At 31.7% G+C, this 21,220-nt stretch overlaps 1 protein-coding gene across 4 annotated transcripts in view; it reads right to left on the minus strand.

Moving 5' to 3' along the window:
• Positions 1-21,220, minus strand: part of tinc (transmembrane protein tincar) — a 907,523-nt gene that overhangs the window by 177,278 nt on the left and 709,025 nt on the right. For all 4 annotated transcript variants that reach the window (XM_075365745.1, XM_075365746.1, XM_075365747.1 and 1 more), the window contains one exon: positions 15,043-15,378. In XM_075365745.1, the coding sequence (XP_075221860.1) occupies positions 15,043-15,378 (336 nt within the window). The remainder of the gene's footprint in view (positions 1-15,042; positions 15,379-21,220) is intronic.

Genomic DNA, 21,220 nt, shown 5'->3' on the forward strand with positions numbered 1-21,220 from the left:
GTAACAACAATATTGCCAGTGACGGCTCGCGTATAGGCATGTGAAACTGCAGCATCCCCTATTACCACTTGATATTGTCGATACCAATTAATATAACGAGTCCATTTTTCTTAATTTCATTCTTCATACTAGCACAATATATAATCCTTAAATTTAGTGTCAGTAGACATCCCCCAGTTTATGAAAAAGGTACAAAAATCTTTGTATGGAAATGTGCGGTTTACAGTTCCAGCTATGTGATGATTGGCTACTGTGCGCATGCGTACATACGAAGCTGCACGCAAGGTTTCAAGTAAGTGCCGCAAGGTTGAGGCACTGTCGCTCCCGCAGTGCCGACACTGGTGTGCTGGTGAAAGGTAGTTTTTTTTTACTTCGCGTGTGTACGGAACGTTCCTTGTTCGTTCCCTTTTCTAGATTAGTCGGTGGAAGGAATATGAAAGCGGTTTAGTAGTTTTTTCAGTAGTGATCAGAAAGAAGATGACGGAAAGCATGGGTTGTTTGATTGCCAAATTTGTTCAAAAAACGCTGGAAAGGCGAAAGAGAAGGTAATTAGTAAAAACTAATTATGTATTTGATTCTGTGTACATAGAAATTTAAATTAATCACCGTTGGACTACAGTGTTTTTAGCGGACATTATTAAGTTATTATCTAATAATACTAAATAATATTATCTGTATTGACATTTAATTATTTATTCGGTTAAATCGAATACGGGTTTTAAGCACAATGTGCTTAAAAACCGTGTACCATATTCTTCAATGTGATAAAATGTCATTAAAGATAATGTGATAAATTAGATTATTATCCTGCTTCCAGCTATTCATCTTTTTTCTCGGTTCCTTTATTTTACAGAATACTTTAACCATGGCCTTGAAAAGGCCCGGAAAAGGTTTCTGGAGCAGCACCGCCACAGGTTACGAGCCACCACTGAACGTTGCTGTCAATTGAATGATTGTCAGTGAATTACTAAAACTGATTTTGATAATCACAGTTTAAAAAAAAATGTATACGCTTAGTACCAAATATAATATAAAGGGAAATTCCGTACAAATTTATTTTATATCTAAATAAACTTTATATTATACGATTTATCGAAGTTTCTTTTTTGTACTATGCTTCAATTAAACTTTTAAATACACTTACGATAATTAATAACAAGCTTGCATAATAGAGAGATGGAAGTTTAAATTGAAAATTGTATAAGCAATAAATAAGTTGTTAAGATGCAATAAATAAAGTAATTATTAACGTGGTCGTCTCAAAGAACTAACGTAACGTACGAGTTACGAAACAATCCACGTGTATAATTAGTCAAGATTGAGAAAGATGATGGGGGTTAGGAATACGAAGAAGAAGAAGAAGAGGTGGGAAAGCTGAGAGAGGAGTTAGAAAACCTAAACTGTCAGGGTGGCCGAAACTTTCAAAGGAGTTGGAGAAAGGATGCGAGTCTCAAGCACACTCCTCGCTTGGTTTAATGAAAGCACAAAGTTATATTCGTAACAGCTGAAAAGCTTTGGCAACATTAAAAGTTTTCAGTTTGATCTATAAAAGCATCACCTCAATAAGTCTTGTATTTTTCTTTTGTGCATTTTTAAAATTTATCATAAATCATTCTGCGAAAATATATATACTTTTTAAAATTTTCATAATTAAGGTAATAATATCAAAAACAAATAAGTAATATATTTAAAAATTTAACTTTTAATTTTACTACAAAATAATTACTTGGGATCTTTTACAGTGAAGCACTGAAGATATTAAAATTATTAAAAAATTATGTAAGATCGAATCTAGAGAACAAACTCTCGACATCAATTAATTTTTATTAAATAATGTAATTCCGAAAAGTCGTTAATGAAATATAAACTATTTAAAGAATTAACAAATATTATGTACGTTTTTAATTTACGGTTACTAACCAATATATTGTCTAAACGTACAAAATTAATAAGATTTGTCTTATATTCGTAAACGTATTGCGTCTACGGTAAAAATACAATCCCGTCAGACCTTTGTTTTCTCGATGTTTTGAAATTTCGTGAAATCAAAAAACAAAAGATGAATTTTGTATAAATATATATGTTACCATGAAAGACCGATATCTGAAAAATTTCGATATTCTTCAGTGAATGTCGACACATATTGGTTGGCATGGGATGCTTGTTAATCTTCAGAAGGATTATGTCATTTTCGGGAAAGTTTTATGACATGTCACGTCGCCTGCAACCGATACCATTATGATATTTAAGATATATATATCTTTTCTATTACTTCTAAGGTTTAATTTTGAATTTATAATTATTTTAGTTGATTATCACCTTCAAATTTTTTTTTTGATTTGTCCATGTTTACTACGTTAAACGGAAGAAACGAAAAGAAAATTCCACTGATAAATGTCAACCAATAAAAATTTACCTAAGATTTATTTTTTTCAGGGTGAATGTGATTATGATGAAATTTTATTGCAATATTATTATTAAAAGTTTAAAAAAAAATCGATATTTTTAAACTTAGATCGGCTCTTCCGTTCCCAACATTGCCCTCAAAGTATTTATTGAGCCACTTACATTACTACTATTTTTTAGAGATGGAGAACCCCATTTACGGGGCGTCTAAGCAGTGCCGAGCTTACTATCAGGTTCCGCAGGATGTTATTAAGTGCGTAAATATACCTGCGCACTACCGACTAAACCTCCACCCCTGGCAACCCTCCCCCCAGGAACAGGTAGTAGAATATTACTTCGAGGGGGGGGGGGTTAACGCCCCCACACACACAGCTGGTCACCACAAGGAAATATCAAAGCCATATCATCATGCGCATCACCAAACACAGCACATCTTAAAAGGATATCAAACACAGTTCCAACCAAGCACAAACACTCCTACACGCCCACACACACGGGTACAGACCCTGCTAACGCACAGACACAGACACATACTCAAATGGAGAGAAACTCCAAGCACAAACGGCACTCTCGAAAGAGGCGCCCAACATTACTACTATGCTTAGAAAGAATAAAAATTCGGTTATAAAATATGATATCTTTAGGTCAACGATTGACCAAAAAGATGAAACATCCTTCCTTTCTATTTTAGTATTTTAACATAGAAAGTTTGAGATATCTGATGAAGTAGTAATCACTACGAAAGAACTTATATAAGGAGGAAAAAATTTCAAACAGTAAGCATTAAATAAAAAGATAGCTTTTTAAGTTTTTGTGGTAGGAGAACAATTTGGGCGATATTTTTTTTTAAAATGGTACGAGTAAAATAAGTATGTACGCATGTACATACTTATAACCCTACTTAAAGTAGGGTTATATTTGCTAAACTCTGAGAAAATTGCCCCCAAAGAGAGTTTCTACCCTATCTCCTGGAGATATTGACCACAAATGTTTAGCGATAAACTGCCGCTAAATACACAAGTTTCTGTACCAAATTTCATCAAAGTCGGTTTATCCAGTGAAAAGTTATTAAGCTTCAAACACGCCAGCACATAGTGTACATTACGTACGTACGAACGTTACCTCCCACTTTTTTATGTTTTTTGAGGGTCCCTAGGTATTGAAACATCGAGAAATGAATATATACCCTATTTTTTGACAATCTTTTGATTGCCATACTTTCCTTCTTGCAGCACATCTGTAATATATATAAATAAATTTATATATATTAAATTTATATTAATATAATAATATTGATTTTATATACACATACGAGTATAATCAATAATATAGCAAAAACTGTAACATTTATTGTTAGTAATTTTTCATCCTACATATGCGCTTTCGTAGTGATCACTACTTTATCAGATATCTCTAAGTCAACGATTGGCAAAAAAGATGAAACATCCTTCCTTTTTATTTTACTATTTTAACATAAAATGTTTGAGATATCTGATGAAGTAGTGATCACTACGAAAGCGCTATAACAATTTTCATTATTATTGATAAGAGTATACTTCTATGATGCTTATTGCAAATTCATAAACATATATATGTATATTATATTATAAAATTAATAAAAAAATCAAGCAGAGATCCAAGTGAAGGAATGAATGTTATTCTCTTGAATCCCACATGCATAAAGTTTTGGAGGATAATAAATATCTCAAAAATTGAATAACATAAGTTATATGTTACAACAATTTTATTTTAATGTTAATAATAAAGATTACAGAAGTCAGATAACAGACCATATAAGAAATACAGTAAATATTTTTTTCAGTTCTAATCCATAACATGCAACTTCGTATTTACCATTAGTGTAAAAAAAAAATCTGTGAATATTTATGACAGATTGTTTAAAGGTAATTTATTTTACAAAATACATAATAAAAAGAAAAAAAATTGAAATATTCGTTGTTAAAAAATTAATAATGAAAATGTATTTTTATAAAGAGCACGAAAATGCAATTATTTACTTAAAAATGTTGTATAGTATCATTTGAATTGTAGTTTGATAAAATATAATGATTCAGAAAGGCAAAGTTGAAAATTTATTGAAGACAGTGTAACAATTTTAACACACACAGACACGTACGTGCACAAGCACACTTCCACTCCCATAAAAGTACAAAAAAAAACAAAAAAACTGAAGGTAGTTGTCTGGTAACTGGAGAGTACATTATATATAACGACTCCAACGTAGCGTAGCAAAGACGGAGCCGTATTGATTGTGGAAAGCATTAGGTACCCCCTTCCACGTGGTACTTTCCTCCACAATCCCCCCCGCAAAACAGTCCGCGCCACGCCGGCTGCCCCATCCTCGTACCTACTCATACCAGAAAATGTCTAACCTCCATCCAATATTCCACCAGTCACAACCTACCTCACCAGTCTACCGACGTACAGTACCACGAAACATACACACACACATTTGCATATACATATTCACAAATTTCACAGAGGATATATGTATTCGTTCAGTGCACGCTTCGTACCGACTTCATTATCAACACATTTACCTCACTACAGTAATTTCAACTTAACCTAATTAAAATCATTAACATGTAATCAACAGATTTTGATAACAGAAATTAAAATTAATTAATTAAAAATTTCGATTTACTTTTATTAATTAATATTAGGTGAATTTAGTGTAAAATGAAATAATTATTAAAATTCTGTAATTAAATCAAAGTTTAATAGGGGCTAACAAGTACAGATTGTGAGAGCTACGGTTGTCTATAGTCAATGAATAAATTTAGTAATAAGCCAAAAATAAAATTTAAAAAAATTTCTATTTAATAATAGTTTGAGGAAGTACATCGGATACGATTCTGTTTTTAATCCTAAATTCAACTAAAAGCTCCTTCAACCTTATTAAGACTAAAGGAAAATTAATTTTTGTTCGGTTTTATTTTAAAATGAAAGAAAATATTATTTATTTAATTTTTTTATTTTAATTTTATTTTAATAAAAAAAGAAAGAATAAAATATTGGCGCTAAACTGTAAAGTCGGTATGTCATTTTCTAATATGAATGTCTAGCCTTTTACTTTCCCGTTTGGATAACGTTATAGCTCTAGAAGGGAATGTATTATAATCAGTCCAATTTCGGCATATGAGGTTTTCACCGGATATTGGTCTTTTGACACTTAAGGAACACAAAAACCGAATGGAAATATTCCAGATGTTGTGTGTGTGTGTGTAATTATCTTACACCTCAAAAACTTATTGCACCGATTTTGACCAAACTTGGTCAGATTACTTATATATGGAACATTGATACCAATAAAAGTTCAACTTAAAAGGTCAAGGCGTTGAAGCTGTAGAGCAAGGTCACTCTCAGTTCCTTTCTGAGATCTCTCAGGAAAGGACTCTCAAGATCTCAGTACTTTTTTTTTAATTTGTATAACCTCCGGGGACCACCATTAGGTAGAGGATAAGATAAATGATTGATTTGTAGAGTGTGTGAAAATTCCATGCCTGACTGGGATTCGTACCCGGGACCTCCGGATGAAAGGCTTAGACGCAACCACTCGCTCCACGGAGGCCGGCACTCTCAGTACCTGGAGATTTCGTCCGATTAAGGTCATATTTTTCTTAGAACATTTGTTAACAAATAAAAAATAACAATATTTGCAAAAAGAGTTTTTTGGAAAATCGCACTCCCACCCCAAAAAATGCTGTTGTAATCATTTGTTATGTTGCGACGTCACAAATGAGCGGTAGAATTAAATAAATGAATAATATTTAAAGTAACTTGGTCTGGCTAAGTCTCGAACTCGATCACCCGGTTGACTCGGTACTTAGTCCGTTAAGCCTCGCGGCTGCACCAGTCTGCCGACCGTACAAGCGAAATTTGTTCTATGTAAATTGTGAAATTACATTTGTTTGCCGACTGTCGCCGACAGTACCTTATATATAAGGTACTAGTGCCGACTGTCGCCACTAGTACCGTCACACCCGCGGGAATTAAATACGGTATGCGCGCGTGCTTCAGTTAGAGTCATTAAATTGATAATCGAAAAAATATTATATTTAAATAAAATGAAAAATATTTTAAATTAAGTTGTGTGTATAAGCTGTGTATCAGAAACAACTGAGTTGTCAGCTTTTTTACTTTGATATTATTCAATCTTGGTTCACGATTTTTTCAATCCTTCTCTGTTATTTTGAACTAAGTTTGTTGTTTTTCTGAATTAAATAACTTTTCAAAGAAATTCTTTTCTATATGTTGTCAATAGTTTACTACTATTGAATTCAGTTATATCTTGAATAAAATTTATTTCTTTAAGATAAATTGTTTTTAATAATTATCCATAGTTAAGCTGACGCTTATAGACTGTTATATAAATACATGTATATAAAATAAAAGAAAAAATAAATTATTTAGTATATACGAACTTGTATTGATATGTAACAGAGATGTATGTCTATATCTGAGATGACGGATTAGTAATTAAACGCATTTTGTTTTATCATTTGAATTGAAAAGAAGCGCTGATTGACAAATTTAAAGAGGTCAACATGTGTAACCATTTAAAATCCAAATGAAAACAAAAACAGTGGATATATGAATTAACTATATATAATCACTAAAACACCATAAAAAAAATTTGCGGACTGTCAAAAAGCCATAAAAAGAAGTCAAAAATATTATTCTACTTTGAGCTCATTTTAAAATATATACAAGAATAAATACTTCGAGTTTTGAAAAAAAAATTTCAAAATTTCTGAATTTCTATAAAAATAGTTACTTCTAAAGTTATATACATATAACAGGAGTAATATGATGTCAGTACTCTGCAGAAATGCCAAGGCATCTATGCGCAGTCTGGCGTGTAAGTGCAGATGTACCGGTAAATGTGTAGTCTTGAACAGATTCAGGCCGACCACTCCTGAGACGTTGGTTAATTGAAGCTCAACCATTAAAGAACACCGGTATCACAGTCCGGCATTCAAATCCATATAAAAACAACTGTTTTTCCAAGGACTCGAACCGTAGAACTCTCGACTTGGAAAATCAGCTGATTTTGCGATGACGAGTTTAACCACTGGAATTTAATTATTAATATTGATGTGAAGTGCATTGCTAAAATGATATTAAAGAATAATAGTCAAGCAAGGGATACGTCTAAATTCACGAATGATTTAACCATTGTAGTATACATATTCTTCCTTGTACGAAGTAAAGGAAATATTGTGATCGCGAAAAATTTCGGTTTTCAGATTTCAATGGAAATATCCATTTTGATCATCCCCGAATCCATTTTAACTAGTTTCGGCGTGACGTCTCTAAGTAAGTATCTATGTATGTATGTATTTCTCATACCTCAAAAACAATTAGCCTTAGGATGTTGAAATTCTGGATGTAGGACTCTTATAACATCTAGTTGTGCAACTCTCATTTTGACTGCAATCGACTGGACAAAAAAGCCCAAAAGTAAAAAAAATTGGATTTTGGACTTTCTTAACTGGAGTAATAAGCCCTGATTGATAGCTTTTCAACGATATATCATAAGTGGTATTTATTTTCATTGGTTCCAGAGTTATAGATAAATAAAATTTTAATTAATGAAATATTTGGATCTTACAAGGGGAAGGCACATCGGTTCGAATCAGAAATTCATCTCTTTTTCTGTTTTAACTTTTTTTTTTAATTTAAATATATTGAATTACTAATAATTATTATTAACCTCTTACTGTAAAAAAAAAAATATAATGAATAATAATTCAACAATAATAAAAAAAAAAGAAAGAAAAGAAATCATAAGTTTTTAATGAAATAAAATTTTACGTGCTTTTCATTTAAAAAAAAATGTTTATATGTAATTTAATAGGCGTACAAGGAAGTCATGTGTTGTCCACATTAGATTTTTTATAAAATAAGCTCACCTAGAATTTTATATAATTTTTCACCAATCCCCACAAACCTCAATACTCAATCAACCATCAATTTAGAATTAAATACACTAAATTAAACTGTACCTTTAATATTCAATCTAAAATAATTTCAGAATATTTTGTAATTAATTTTTCTTTGTTTCTATTCGATCACACACACACACACACACACACACACACACACACACACACACACACACACACACACACACACACACACACACACACACACACACACACACACACACACACACACACACACACACACACACACACACACACACACACACACACACACACACACACACACACACACACACACACACAGAGAGAGAGAGAGAGAGAGAGAGAGAGAGAGAGAGAGAGAGAGAGAGAGAGAGAGAGAGAGAGAGAGAGAGAGAGAGAGAGAGAGAGAGAGAGAGAGAGAGAGAGAGAGAGAGAGAGAGAGAGATAGAGAGAGAGAGAGAGTGTGTGTGAGAGAGAGAGAGAGAGTGAGTGAGTGAGAGAGAATGAGAGAGAGAGAGAGTTGGGGTGAGAATTCAGTAAAACGAATAAGAAATAATAATAAGAATGAATAAAAACATTTTATCTTAAAAATACTACTATTAAATCGTTTTCTAACATCAATAATGTTAAATTTTATATCCTAAAAACTTCATCTTTTAAAAATTACTCTTTTTTTCTTGGGATTGATAAGATATATTCAATATTATTATTATTATTATTATTATTTTTTTTTTTTTAATCTAAAATAGGCTTTCCTGCTTTTAACTGAATTAAATTGCTCACTTATACTCGTATTGATTGTTTTAGAAATTGTAACTAAAATGAAATTCACCGTAAAGTAGGTCAAACGAGAATAATTCAATTTTCCTTTAAAAATTATTCAATTTGTAAGTTTACTACATAATTTGGAAATACGCAGTGTATTTAAATTATTAGTTATATTTTTTATTAAAAAAAGTTTATATTTTTAAATAAAAAGCAACAGTTATGCTTATACGATACTAAAATAAATTAATAAATTGAAAATTCTCAAAAGTCGTTTACAAAGAGATAAAAATATAAAATTAACTATTCATTTCGATTATTTAACAATAAATAGAATTAGGAATCATCAAAGGCAAACAAAATAAGCAAATCATATATATATATATATATATATATATATATAAATAAAGGAAAGAAATATAAAAGAATAATTGAGAACTGCCAGAAACGTTAAAAATCCAAACGGAAGTAGGACAAGTGCACGGATTATTGCAAATTTTGTTTAATACAGTATCAAAAAAAGAGATTACAGAATGGAGAAAACATTTGAAGAAAAGAAAATTGAAAAAGTAATGATTTCGTAATTCTAGCAGAAGATTTAAAAAACCAGTCAAAGAACAAATTTTTTAATTTGAATGTTGGACAGCCGTTCTATTTTATCAAATTAAATTTGTAAACCTATTTTATTTTCTTGATTTCCTAAGATTTGGAATTTTTATTTTGCTTTTTTTTTCGGGTGGTAAAATCTTGGTCTTTCATCTGGAGATCCCGGGTTCAAATCCCGGTCAGACATGGCATTTACACAGGCTACAAAACTGTCATTTCATCTTATCCTCTAAAAAAATACCTACCGATAGTGCTGGAGGCTAAAAAAATAAAAAATAAATAAAATTCCATAATTCCATATACTTTTGATTTTGTTCTTCGTTTTATTGTTTTTTGTAATGATTGGGTTTTCCATTTCTTTTGTACGTTTTTTTATTACCTTTCTAATGGCGTTGTTGAATAGTATCGAGAAAAATAAAATGTCTTGCCTTAGATCTGTTTTTTATCTGATTTGATAATTGAACTTGAAGTTTGACTTTTGAAAATGTTTCTATCAATATTTCTTTAATTATATTTATTGTTTTATTAACAATTTAAAATTCTTCAAAGATAGATTCATGGTTGATTGAGTCGTATGATTTTTTCAAGTCAACAAAGATTAATATTAAATCATTATCTTTTCATTTTGTTTTTATTTGTTTCAAGTTTTTTCCCGTGAAATTTTTTCCTGGTCAAAATCCGCTCTGTTATTCGTCCAGTTCATTTTCTATTTTAAGTTGTATTCTATTTAAGAGGGCTTTAAATGATATTTTATACAGAAAGAGTAAAAGAGAAATAACTTCTTTATTGTTATTATTATTATTACGTAATTTTATTATAAAATTGCGATTTAAAATTATGTCTTCTACAAAATACATGAAATGAAAGAAAAACTGATTAATGACGTAAATATTATAAAAAAATTACTTTTGAAGGCCTCCACGGGCAAACCTTTAATGCACAATGACAGTCAAGATACTGCAGAACGAAATGCGACAAATCCAACAAAATTAAGGGAAAAGCTTAATCTTCTGTGATTCTACGTATTAATTATTAAACGATAAACTTTTTTATATAGTTAAAATTCTAAACGAATTAAAAAAAAAACTGGCTAATATGGGTAGATAGATAGATCTAATTTACTACATTATGATTTTACACAATAATTTTTATAAATATAGATAATTATAAAAATTTAATATTTTAGATGGAGCAAGCAATGAATTGTATGTACGTATAATCTTACACTGATCGGCAAGATGGGTGGTCTACCATCCCAACCCAGTTAGTCTGCCCCCAACACAGCTTTATAACTAACAAAAGTTGCTAGTAGCGCGCGTTGTAAAGGAACAATTCAAATCTACTTACATAATATGTTTCCAAAGTTACTTAACTTGAGCATTCAAATATAAATCTTTAAATTAAGAAATTATATTTATTTATTTTCATTAAGTACCATTATAAAAACTTGAAAAAAAAATGTATCAATAAATAATATATTATGTATTGTAATAAAACATGGCAGAGTTAATAAACAACAAAAACATTTATTAGAATGATTTTACAAGCAATTGATATAAATTTACAACTTGTAACTCGATGACCGATGTGTTGATTTGACCACCATCCTACCCTCACCCAGCCATATCGATTAGTTAAGATATCGATAATACTCGTAATTATTAAATTTGAACATCGACATTACACAAGTAAGACTTGTAACTATATACGAGTACAGTCGGGGAGCTGTGAATAGTAATTTTCCTATATTAAAGAGCTCTGAATAGTAATCATCCTATATTAAAGAGCCCTCCGGACTGCATTTTAATATTTTCGTTGAAGGACAAAAGTTTTCTTATCGTTACAAGACCTTTCTTTCTTTCTTTTCCTGTTTAGTCTCCGGTAACTACCGTTTAGATAATTCTAAACGAAGATGAATGAGGATGATATGTATGAGTGTAAATGAAGTGTAGTCTTGTACATTCTCAGTTCGACCATTCCTGAGATGTGTGGTTAATTAAAACCCATCACCAAAGAACACCGGTATCCACGATCTAGTATTCAAATCCGTGTAAAAATAACTGGCTTTACTAGGACTTGAACGCTGGAACTCTCGACTTCCAAATCAGCTGATTTGGAAAGATGCGTTCACCACTAGACCAACCCGGTGGGTCTTGACCACCAGCCTACTCTCACGCAGCTATATCGATTAATTAAGATATCGATAATAATGATTAAAATTGAACATCGACATTACACAAGTAAAAGTTGTAACTATATACGAGTACGTCGGGGAGCGGTGAATAGTAATTTTCCTATATTAAAGAGCCCGTCGGACTGCATTTAAATATTTTCGTTGAAGGAAAAAGTTTTCTTATCAATATAAGACCTAGTGAGAACTTAATTGTTAGACAACCTTAAATGCCTTCTATTTCTAAAACATGAAAAATAAATTTAAACAAATTAAAACTGTTTTAAGTTGGTCACCCTTTATTTTACTTAATTAAATACTGCATAACGATGTTTAGTCCTTTATTTCTATACCTTGTTTTCATTTTTCCTTGTTTTTTTTTGTTTTGTTTTTCTTTTTTTTTTATACCTTGTTTTTTCATTTTTTTAGTTTGATTTATTGTCGTTTTTTTTTAGTTCAATTTATTAATATATTTTGGCAGTCGTGCTTTTTTTTTAATTTTTATAATTGTTTTTATTATTTAATACTTTTTAGTGATCATCAAATATTCATAATCGAATACTTATGGATTAAGGTATTTAACGTACTGACCTAAATAAGGAAACGGTAAAAAAATTTATTTATTTGTTTCTCGTATATCAATCTTAACTTACAGATTTCTCAAGCGATTGAGTTCCTCGAAAGACTTTTTAACGTGCGAATGATACAATTTTCTGGGAACCAAACAAACAACTAATGGCTAAACCCTTCAATTGTCTCACGCGACTCAGTGCTACGTAGGCCTGGCCCATGGCAAAGATGCGAGTGCTCAGATCTAAGATAGCACTATTTACGATTGTCCCTTGTAGTTTATGCACCGTCACAGCCCAGGACAATATTAGTGGCATCATACGTTGTTTCACTTCGCCCTGTCCCTCTAAAACATTAAATTCGACAATAGTGGGCTCGATCCTTAATCCGATGTCGATAGCATTAGCTATAATCGTACTGTCATCAAACTCTACAAAGACCGTTTGGTGAAGCTTACTGGGCTCAAGCTGGTCTCGGGGTAGCGCAGGCCACTAGATTTTTCTGAGTATATCAATTAATTTTTGTTCTGGTTTGGTTCCATGGTAATTTTGTATTATTCTAGCAACACCACGTTTGAATTTTGAATATCGGACGACTGTTTGCAGAGATATTATAAGAACATACCATTGCTCTCCCAAAACAGCGCCCCAAGGGCACCCCCTTTGTTACCAGTTAGTGATGATCGGTCTAGCCTCCCACGAGGTGCTTGCATATCTTGCCACTCTAACCTCACATGCAGTCGTCCCCAAAGGAAATCCGTTATAGTTAAAAAGATTTTTTTTTTTAAATTTAAAACTATTTTTTTTAAAAGTAAATTTAATTCTATTAGTTTTGTAATATTATTCATTAATTTGATTTGAATCATTCAGTTCAATTCATTAAAGTTTGTGCTTCTACCGGCAAATCTCCAGTACTACATTATATTTATATAGCCTATAACTCTCCTGGTAACGTAAGGATTCCAACGCGGGGTAACAGATCTACATCGGCTCAGTCACTGAGCTGCTACGGTGAAAAAACATATACGAGGTGTGTGAAAAAAGTAATGAGATTGATAAAACTGCGAGCGAACTGGCAACGCGGTTTCCCGGTCTGAGATAGACCGATTTGTTCATCCCTTCCACATGCTCAGTACGAATTTCAACACTGTTCAGCCAACACATTATTATTGACAGCGCCATCAGTGAAGTTGTGTTTTTGTTGTATGTTACGAAGATGGAGCATCGGAATTTAGAGCGACGTTGTGCAATCAAGTTTTGTGTTAAACTTGGGTAATCGGCGAGTGTGAACTTTGAAAAGTTGAAACAGGTATATGGGGAACATTGCTTATCAAGAGCACAAGTTTTCCGCTGGCACAAATCATTTTTGGAAGGCCGAGAACACGTTCGAGATCAACACGAGATCAACCTCGCTCAGGGAGACCTTCAACTTCAAAATCTAACGAAAACGTTGAGCGTGTAAGGGTTCTTGTGAGATAGACCGTCCTTTAACAATAAGGATGATGAGCGAACAGTTAAATTTAAACAGTTTCACCGTACATAAAATTTTGACAGACGATTTGGATATGCGAAAGGTTTGTGCGAAATTGGTGCGGAAAAACCTCACAACGGAGCAGAAGGACAATCGATGAAACGTGTGCGTTGATCTTGAGAGGACTGACAATGACAAAGAATTCTTCAATCGTGTGATCACAGGTGATGAATCCTGGATATTTGAGTACGATCCTGAAAAAGAGCGACAAAGCGAAGAGTGGCAAACTCCGTGATATCCTCGACCGAAAAAATGTCGAATGAGCAAATTAAAGATCAAAACCGTGCTGATTTGCTTTTTTGACAGTAGGGGTATCGTGCATAAAGAATTTGTTCCTCCAGGACAAACTGTCAACAACCAAGTGTTTTACGAAGGTGTCCTTGAAAGGCTCAGGAAAAGTGTGATTCGCGTGAGACCAGACACTGCAGACAAGTGGATGATGCTTCATCATGACAATGCCCCGTGTCAAACGGCCATTTGCATCACGGAATTTTTTACTTCAAAACGCATTCCTACGGTTCCTCAACACCCTATTCACCTGATTTGAGTACTTGTGACTTTTTCCTTTTCCCGAAATTGAAACATGTCTTAAAATTACGTCATTTTAAAAATCAGGAGAGCATTCAAAAGACTGTGACCGACCAGTTAAAAGACTTACCACTTGAAGCCTTCCAGTACTGCTACCATGAGTGGGAACAACGACTCCGCCGGTGTATAGCTGCCCAAGGGAACTACTTTGAGGGGAATAATAATGTTGTTTGAAAAAATAAAAACTTTGCTAAGACTGACTTTTTACAGTCTCATTACTTTTCTCACATATCTCGTACCCTATATACATTACACTCCTCTTTTGGCAGTCGTGTAATACGTAAAAAACAAAAAAGAAAACATTAAAAAATAAATACTTATAATAACCTAAATAAAAGATAACAGTGTTCGCTTTTCAATTATGAAAAATATGTGTTTCATCTTTCAAAAAAAATATCATCAAAATTTTACAATTTAAGAAACATTTAAAAATACATATATATTTTTTTGTCTTACCTTTAGGAAGGAATTCGGCTTGAATTAGTTTCGCCTCCATAAGAAGCCTTGGTAAAAGGAGGCAAAGAGCGGCAGTGAGATGTAATAAAGGAGCAGTAGGCCCTGAGTGTCTCCAGAGTGATTTTACGCCACCAACACCTGTACCGGATGGATCAGCAGCACACGTACTCCAACTGCGACCCAATTTAAAGCCATCGTTTGCTAAGTTACCCACTTTAAAAACAGCCGCCGCTAAAAATATAGGCATTAATAAGACGGCTGTACCTACTAATACAACATAAGCATGCAATTCCATACGCGGCGGTGTCTTAGCAGGCCAACCAACTTCCAAATAATCTGAAACAAATATTACAATATAATTTTAAACTAAAAAAAAATGATTAGGGGGTTTTAAATTTTATATAATCAATAAAATCAATAAAATAATTTTCGTTGTGTAATTAAGAATAGTAGTAATTTGAGACCTCAATAGTAACGCCAATAAACGTGTATAAAATCCAAATATCGCGTTATAAGAACGCGCTGTCTTCAATGTGGTGTGGTAAATATAACATTCAGAAAACAAACTCAGGTCATGCTCTCAAAATATTTATGAATACTGAAAAAATGATATAAAGTCAACTTTAAACGCACAATTTTTTTAATTTAAATTAAAAATCTTTCAAACCGGAACTGAGTTAGTTGTGCTCTTTGCCAGTTTTGCTGTTTGTGCCTTTATAATCACTGAAGGAAACGTATTTAATTTTAAGCAAAATGTCCATTTTTTAAGAAACACAGAAAAAAATATTTTATTATCCGAATGAAAGTGAGCTTGACCAAGATTAACAGTCACCCTATTTAAATGTGTCCTTTACTACAGAATTATTTCAGTTAGATGATGTAATTATTAATCATTTTTAGTGTACATAATATTTTTAGAAATCTGCTTTGGATTAAAATGAAAAGCAAAGAAATGGTTTTCTTTAGATCAGCGTTTCTCAACCTGCGGATCGCGATGATATGAAAAGGAGGCAATAAAATTAGCCTACAACTTTACACATAAACAATAATGAAATCATTTTATGAGAAAAATATCATTAATTATAAATATTTTACTTATTAAAAGTACGTAAAGAAAATAAATTAATGAGATGGTTGCGTTTGTTTTTCAGTTAAACATCTCTCAACACGTCGATCTGTGTCAGAAACAAATGTAAGAAAAACAAATTGTTTTCAAGTGATAAAAGACGATTACGATATTTAGTTTTTAGCGCAACTACGAGTATAAACGAAAACCCCTATTCAACGAGGTAAGGTGTGGCGAAAGAGAATAATTTTGTGACTAAATTTCCATATTCACTTCGACGAATGAATTATAGTTATAACGTTTTATCGGCAGACATTCTGATAAACTGGTCTCATGAATCTCAACCGGTAACTTAACAACTGCAACATTTTCACTAAATGGATTCAGTACCCTTCTCTTCGAGAAATCAACGCAATGTGGCTTTCCATTCAATGAAGTAAAACCATAATTTAAATAACTGTCATTGTACAATTTTGTATTTTTACCAATCGATTCACTGGATGTAGATGATTCACTTTGTTTTTTTTTTTCACAAATTTATCCATTTTGCATAATCTAATTGAAAAAAATAAATAAAATAAACAGTTACACCGTTTGACCACACACTAAAAAACCGACACCTCAATTAATTACTATCTTTAATGAAAGCAATTTCATAACGGTATCAAATAGGTATCTAACCTATGTTCATGACGGTATCTAACAGTAGTTTCAGTATAAATTATGCATTAACGCCATCTTGGATCCACCATATTGATCAAACGTTTTTTATAGTAAGTGGACAGGTGATACATGATTTTAATTTAAAATTTTACCAGAAAAACGAACATTTTCTTCTCTTAATTCTTGTAACTAATTTAGAGACGACCAAACACTGTACTTGAATATTGAAATAAGAAGCCAAAATGAGAAATTAAAAAATTACATTCTTAAAAAGTAACTGCTGGTTTCCTACTACTAATTTGTAATACGTTTTTTTTTTAATTTCAAGATTTTTAAATCTGTTTAAATTTTTTCATAATTTATCGAAATTATTTTTTTTTTACTCCGCTTCTATATGGAACGTTCCTTGTTTGTTCCCTTTTCTAGTTTAGTCGGTGAAAGGAATATGAAAGTGGTTTACTTGTTTTTTCAGTAGTGATCAGTAGAAGGCAGAAAGCAAGGGCTCTTTGATCACCAAATCTGTCCAAAAATACGCTGGAAAGGCGAAAGAGAAGGTAATTAGTAAAAAACTGATTATGTATTTGTTTATGTGTACATAGAAATTTAAATTAAGCACCATTGGACTATAGTGTTTTTAAGCGGAGATTTTATTAAGTTATTATCTAATAATACTAAAAAATATTATCTGTACTGACAATTTATTATTTATTCGGTTAAACCGAATACGGTTTTTAAACACAATGTGCTTTAAAATCGTGTACAATATTCTTGAATGTGATAAAGTATAGAATTTGATTATTATCCTGCTTCCAGGTATTCTATTTAATTCATTTTTTCGGTTCTTTTATTTTACAGAAAACTTTAACCATGGCCTTGAAAAGGCCCAAAAAAAGATTTTCTGGAGCAGCACCCCACTAATTTTAGCTAAGAGCCGCCACTGTTCGGGAGGCTAAACAGAAAAAAGGGAGAGTCTTTGGGCTATTAATTCCAACAATCACTGTTTAAAGTTTATTGTTGGATGTAATTCTGAAAGTAATAAGATATAAAAAAAGTTACTACTGGTCATATTACCTCGTTTTATTACTACAGCGACTTTTCGGGTTTTTGCAACTTTGTTTATAAATTGAACACGAACGAGTTAATCGAGAAATGATTTTCGCCGTAGTTTTTCTCGTTAAACTTTACATTAAAATCATATGATATATCCAGCTTCCTCTTAAAAAAAAAATATTCAATGTAATGGATCCAAGATGACGGACAAAAATTGTAAACACCCTATAAAGCAGTATTTTTTAACTATGTAGATCCACAGTTTTTTCTACCTCTTATTGCCCTCAAATTCGAAGTAGGAACTGTTTACATATTTTAATATCACTTTGTATATTTAATAACCTGATTTCTCTTTTTTTCTTTTTTAATTTTCAATATCAGTTACATAGAATAATGAGAGGTTAAAACCAGAAGAATCATAAATTAAACTACCTTGTTTTGTTCTGCTTTGGAAGCTTTTATTATTTTTTCTTCTTTCAAAGAAAAAAAAAACATGTTTGAATCTGATACACAGGAGGGTTATTAGAAACAATACTCGTCAAACCCAGGCTTTCAAAATGACTAATCAATTCACGCTCTGTATTTTAAACGAAAAATCTTTTTAAATAACTTTCATTTCTAAAACACTATTAAAGAGAATAAATGAGGTGCTTTTATATAAAAAAAAATCTTGGGGGAAAAACAATGAAATAGCTTCTACAAACTGTTTAAAGTAATAATAAAGTGAAAATACTATGTACAGTACAAGTAAATGATATTCTACACTTAACTCACACACGTGAACTAAAAGTTACGCAGCCCATATCGAAAAAAAAAAACATTTGGAAACCAATACATAAAAATACTTAAATAAATTTTAAAGAATAAACAGTAATTTTATTAAAATAAATATTTGAAATGTCCTTTATTTGTAGTTATACAGGCAACATATTTTTCTTCATGTTAGCAAACTTTTTTAATGAATGCAGAGAAGATATGTCGTGTTTCAACATCAATGTTCCGTTTGAATCTATCAACTGTGCAAGGATTATTCCTGAATTTTTTTTTTTAAATAACTCTAAATAAAAAATCTCTATGGGAAATAAATCTGGTGACCTTCACAGGAAATGACCATCATTTCAAAAAACTCACGTAGCAACATTATTACATCACACGCTGTGTGGGCTGTTTCACCAACTTTTAGCAGCACTATGAAGTCAGTTATAATCTGCTGGTAGTTTTCAGATATTATTTTTTTCCTTGAAAAATATTGCACCCATTAGTCTCTAACAAGAAACTCCAAGCGCGTTTGTTTATGCAACTTTGTGAGTTGTTTTGGGACCCGTCTTGCACAGACTTTATGAAACCCAAGTCTGTTGTGGATTATTTCATAGGCAGAACCGTGACTAATTTGCAGATAATGTGCCGCTTCATCGATAGTTACGCGTCTGTCTAAGAAAACCATGTCACGTGCACGCTCAATGTTTTCCTCATTTGTGGCGGTAAACGGTCGTCCGGCTCCTTCGTCGTGCGTAACAGTTGTGCGACCGTTTTTGAATTTTTCACACTGTTCCCGTACTGTACCGAAAGTCTTCGATGAATTTCGGCCCCTGATACACCTTCCGACCACAAAAAACGGATCGCTGAACGTTGCTCTTCTTTGGTGCAAATAGAAAGCGAAGCAGCCATGGTTAACGGCAGAGCAGCGATAATGGAACTAACCTAGCAGTATCAAACCTGCACCGACATAACAACAATTAAACCACGCATGCGTCATCTACGCAAAACGACAGTACTACCAACATAAACAAAAATATAACTAAATTGCGGATAATAATTGACTTATTAGACATTTCAGTATATGATGTTATCTTTTGAAATCAAAATTAACTTATTAATTAAATTCATGTAATGTATGATAATAATTTGATTAAAGTATGACTAAAAAGCATAAAGCAAGTTTTTAAACATTTTGAAAAACTTTTGTAATATTCATGTTAGCCTTGTTATCGAGATGATCACTTAAAAGATGCACGGATATGTTCTAATGAATTATCATTTAAAAATGTTAGCCGGCTGGACCGTTTTCGTTCATTTAAATTACAGATTTCTCTAAAACGAGTATCTAAGCGTAAAATTGTTGACTTAATGAGTACTTCGAGGAAATGCTACAGAAAGGTTTTCCTGGCACTTTAAAAACGATGAGATTTAAAAAATCTATCAAGAAAAAATGCTCGTTGAGATTATTCATATGATTTTTTTTATACCACATCTGCTACTGACAGACAAAATAGGAATAGATTACTGGACTGTTTTGCTTTGAGGTCAAAAATTATCCACCGATTCATTAGCGCTAACCTAAAAACAAATTTTCCACTTCAGAGAATCAGTGAATTCAGCCTTGTATAATTTTGCGCTCACCTGGTATAAATTAAAGTTTCAAACATTTTATAATGCATTTCATTACAATAAAAAAAAATATACGGGCTATGGATGTAATATTATATAAAGTACAGTGCGTTTAATGAAAATAAAAGCGTGTGTTGGAGAAGGTCAAGACTGCATTACTATTGAACCTGAAAACATTTATAACAATCTAATAGGACAACAATAATAATCGTTGTACTTTTATTTTTCAAGTTTTCATATTTTATTAGTTAAAATTCATTATTGCGTAATTAGTATTAATAATCCAATAAATAAATATTGCAAACAAGAATTTTAATTTAGATGTATTTTTAAACTAAAAAAATCTTAACTAGTGCTTGAATGTAATATATTGTATCCGTAATTACACTAAATTAGATGTACAAGATTATTATTATACAATTCTTTTTTATTCAATATTTAGTTAGAATTTTCAAATTCCTTTTCTGTACGATTGTTTTTTCATTGTTGATTATACTATTATTATTAACACTTACTTGAAATTTCCATTATATGTCCAGTAACTGTGTAAGCTCACTATCGTCTTTGTATTCATTGGAACAGTCATTTTCACAACCACTGTCTAGATGTATAATAAATTTATGTGTCATTTGGTCTCGATTAGTAGTTCCATTTTCTTATAATCAATTTTATCTTTTTTTGTACACGTTTGCAACATGGTTTCCAATCATCCTTATTCATTTTTTCCTCAGCTAATTTTTTTAAATATCTGACATAAAAAATGTCGTGTTACCACTATCATCATTTATCTTTTCACAGCCGAACATACCTTCTCGATCGGAATTAAATCGGGATAGTAAGGTGAAAGTCACAGAACCTGATGCCCGTATTTTTTTTTTAATAGTTCATCAAAATGGTACTTTATTTTTGAATTTATATGCGATTTAAATGTCATACAATTTTGGTTTTAACTTTACTTTATTGAACGGAATATTATTCTTTTGTAACCAATTAATCATGCAACTTTTCCTA

The sequence above is a fragment of the Lycorma delicatula genome, chromosome 5, assembly GCF_047948215.1.
Source record: "Lycorma delicatula isolate Av1 chromosome 5, ASM4794821v1, whole genome shotgun sequence".
Lineage (NCBI taxonomy): Eukaryota > Metazoa > Arthropoda > Insecta > Hemiptera > Fulgoridae > Lycorma > Lycorma delicatula.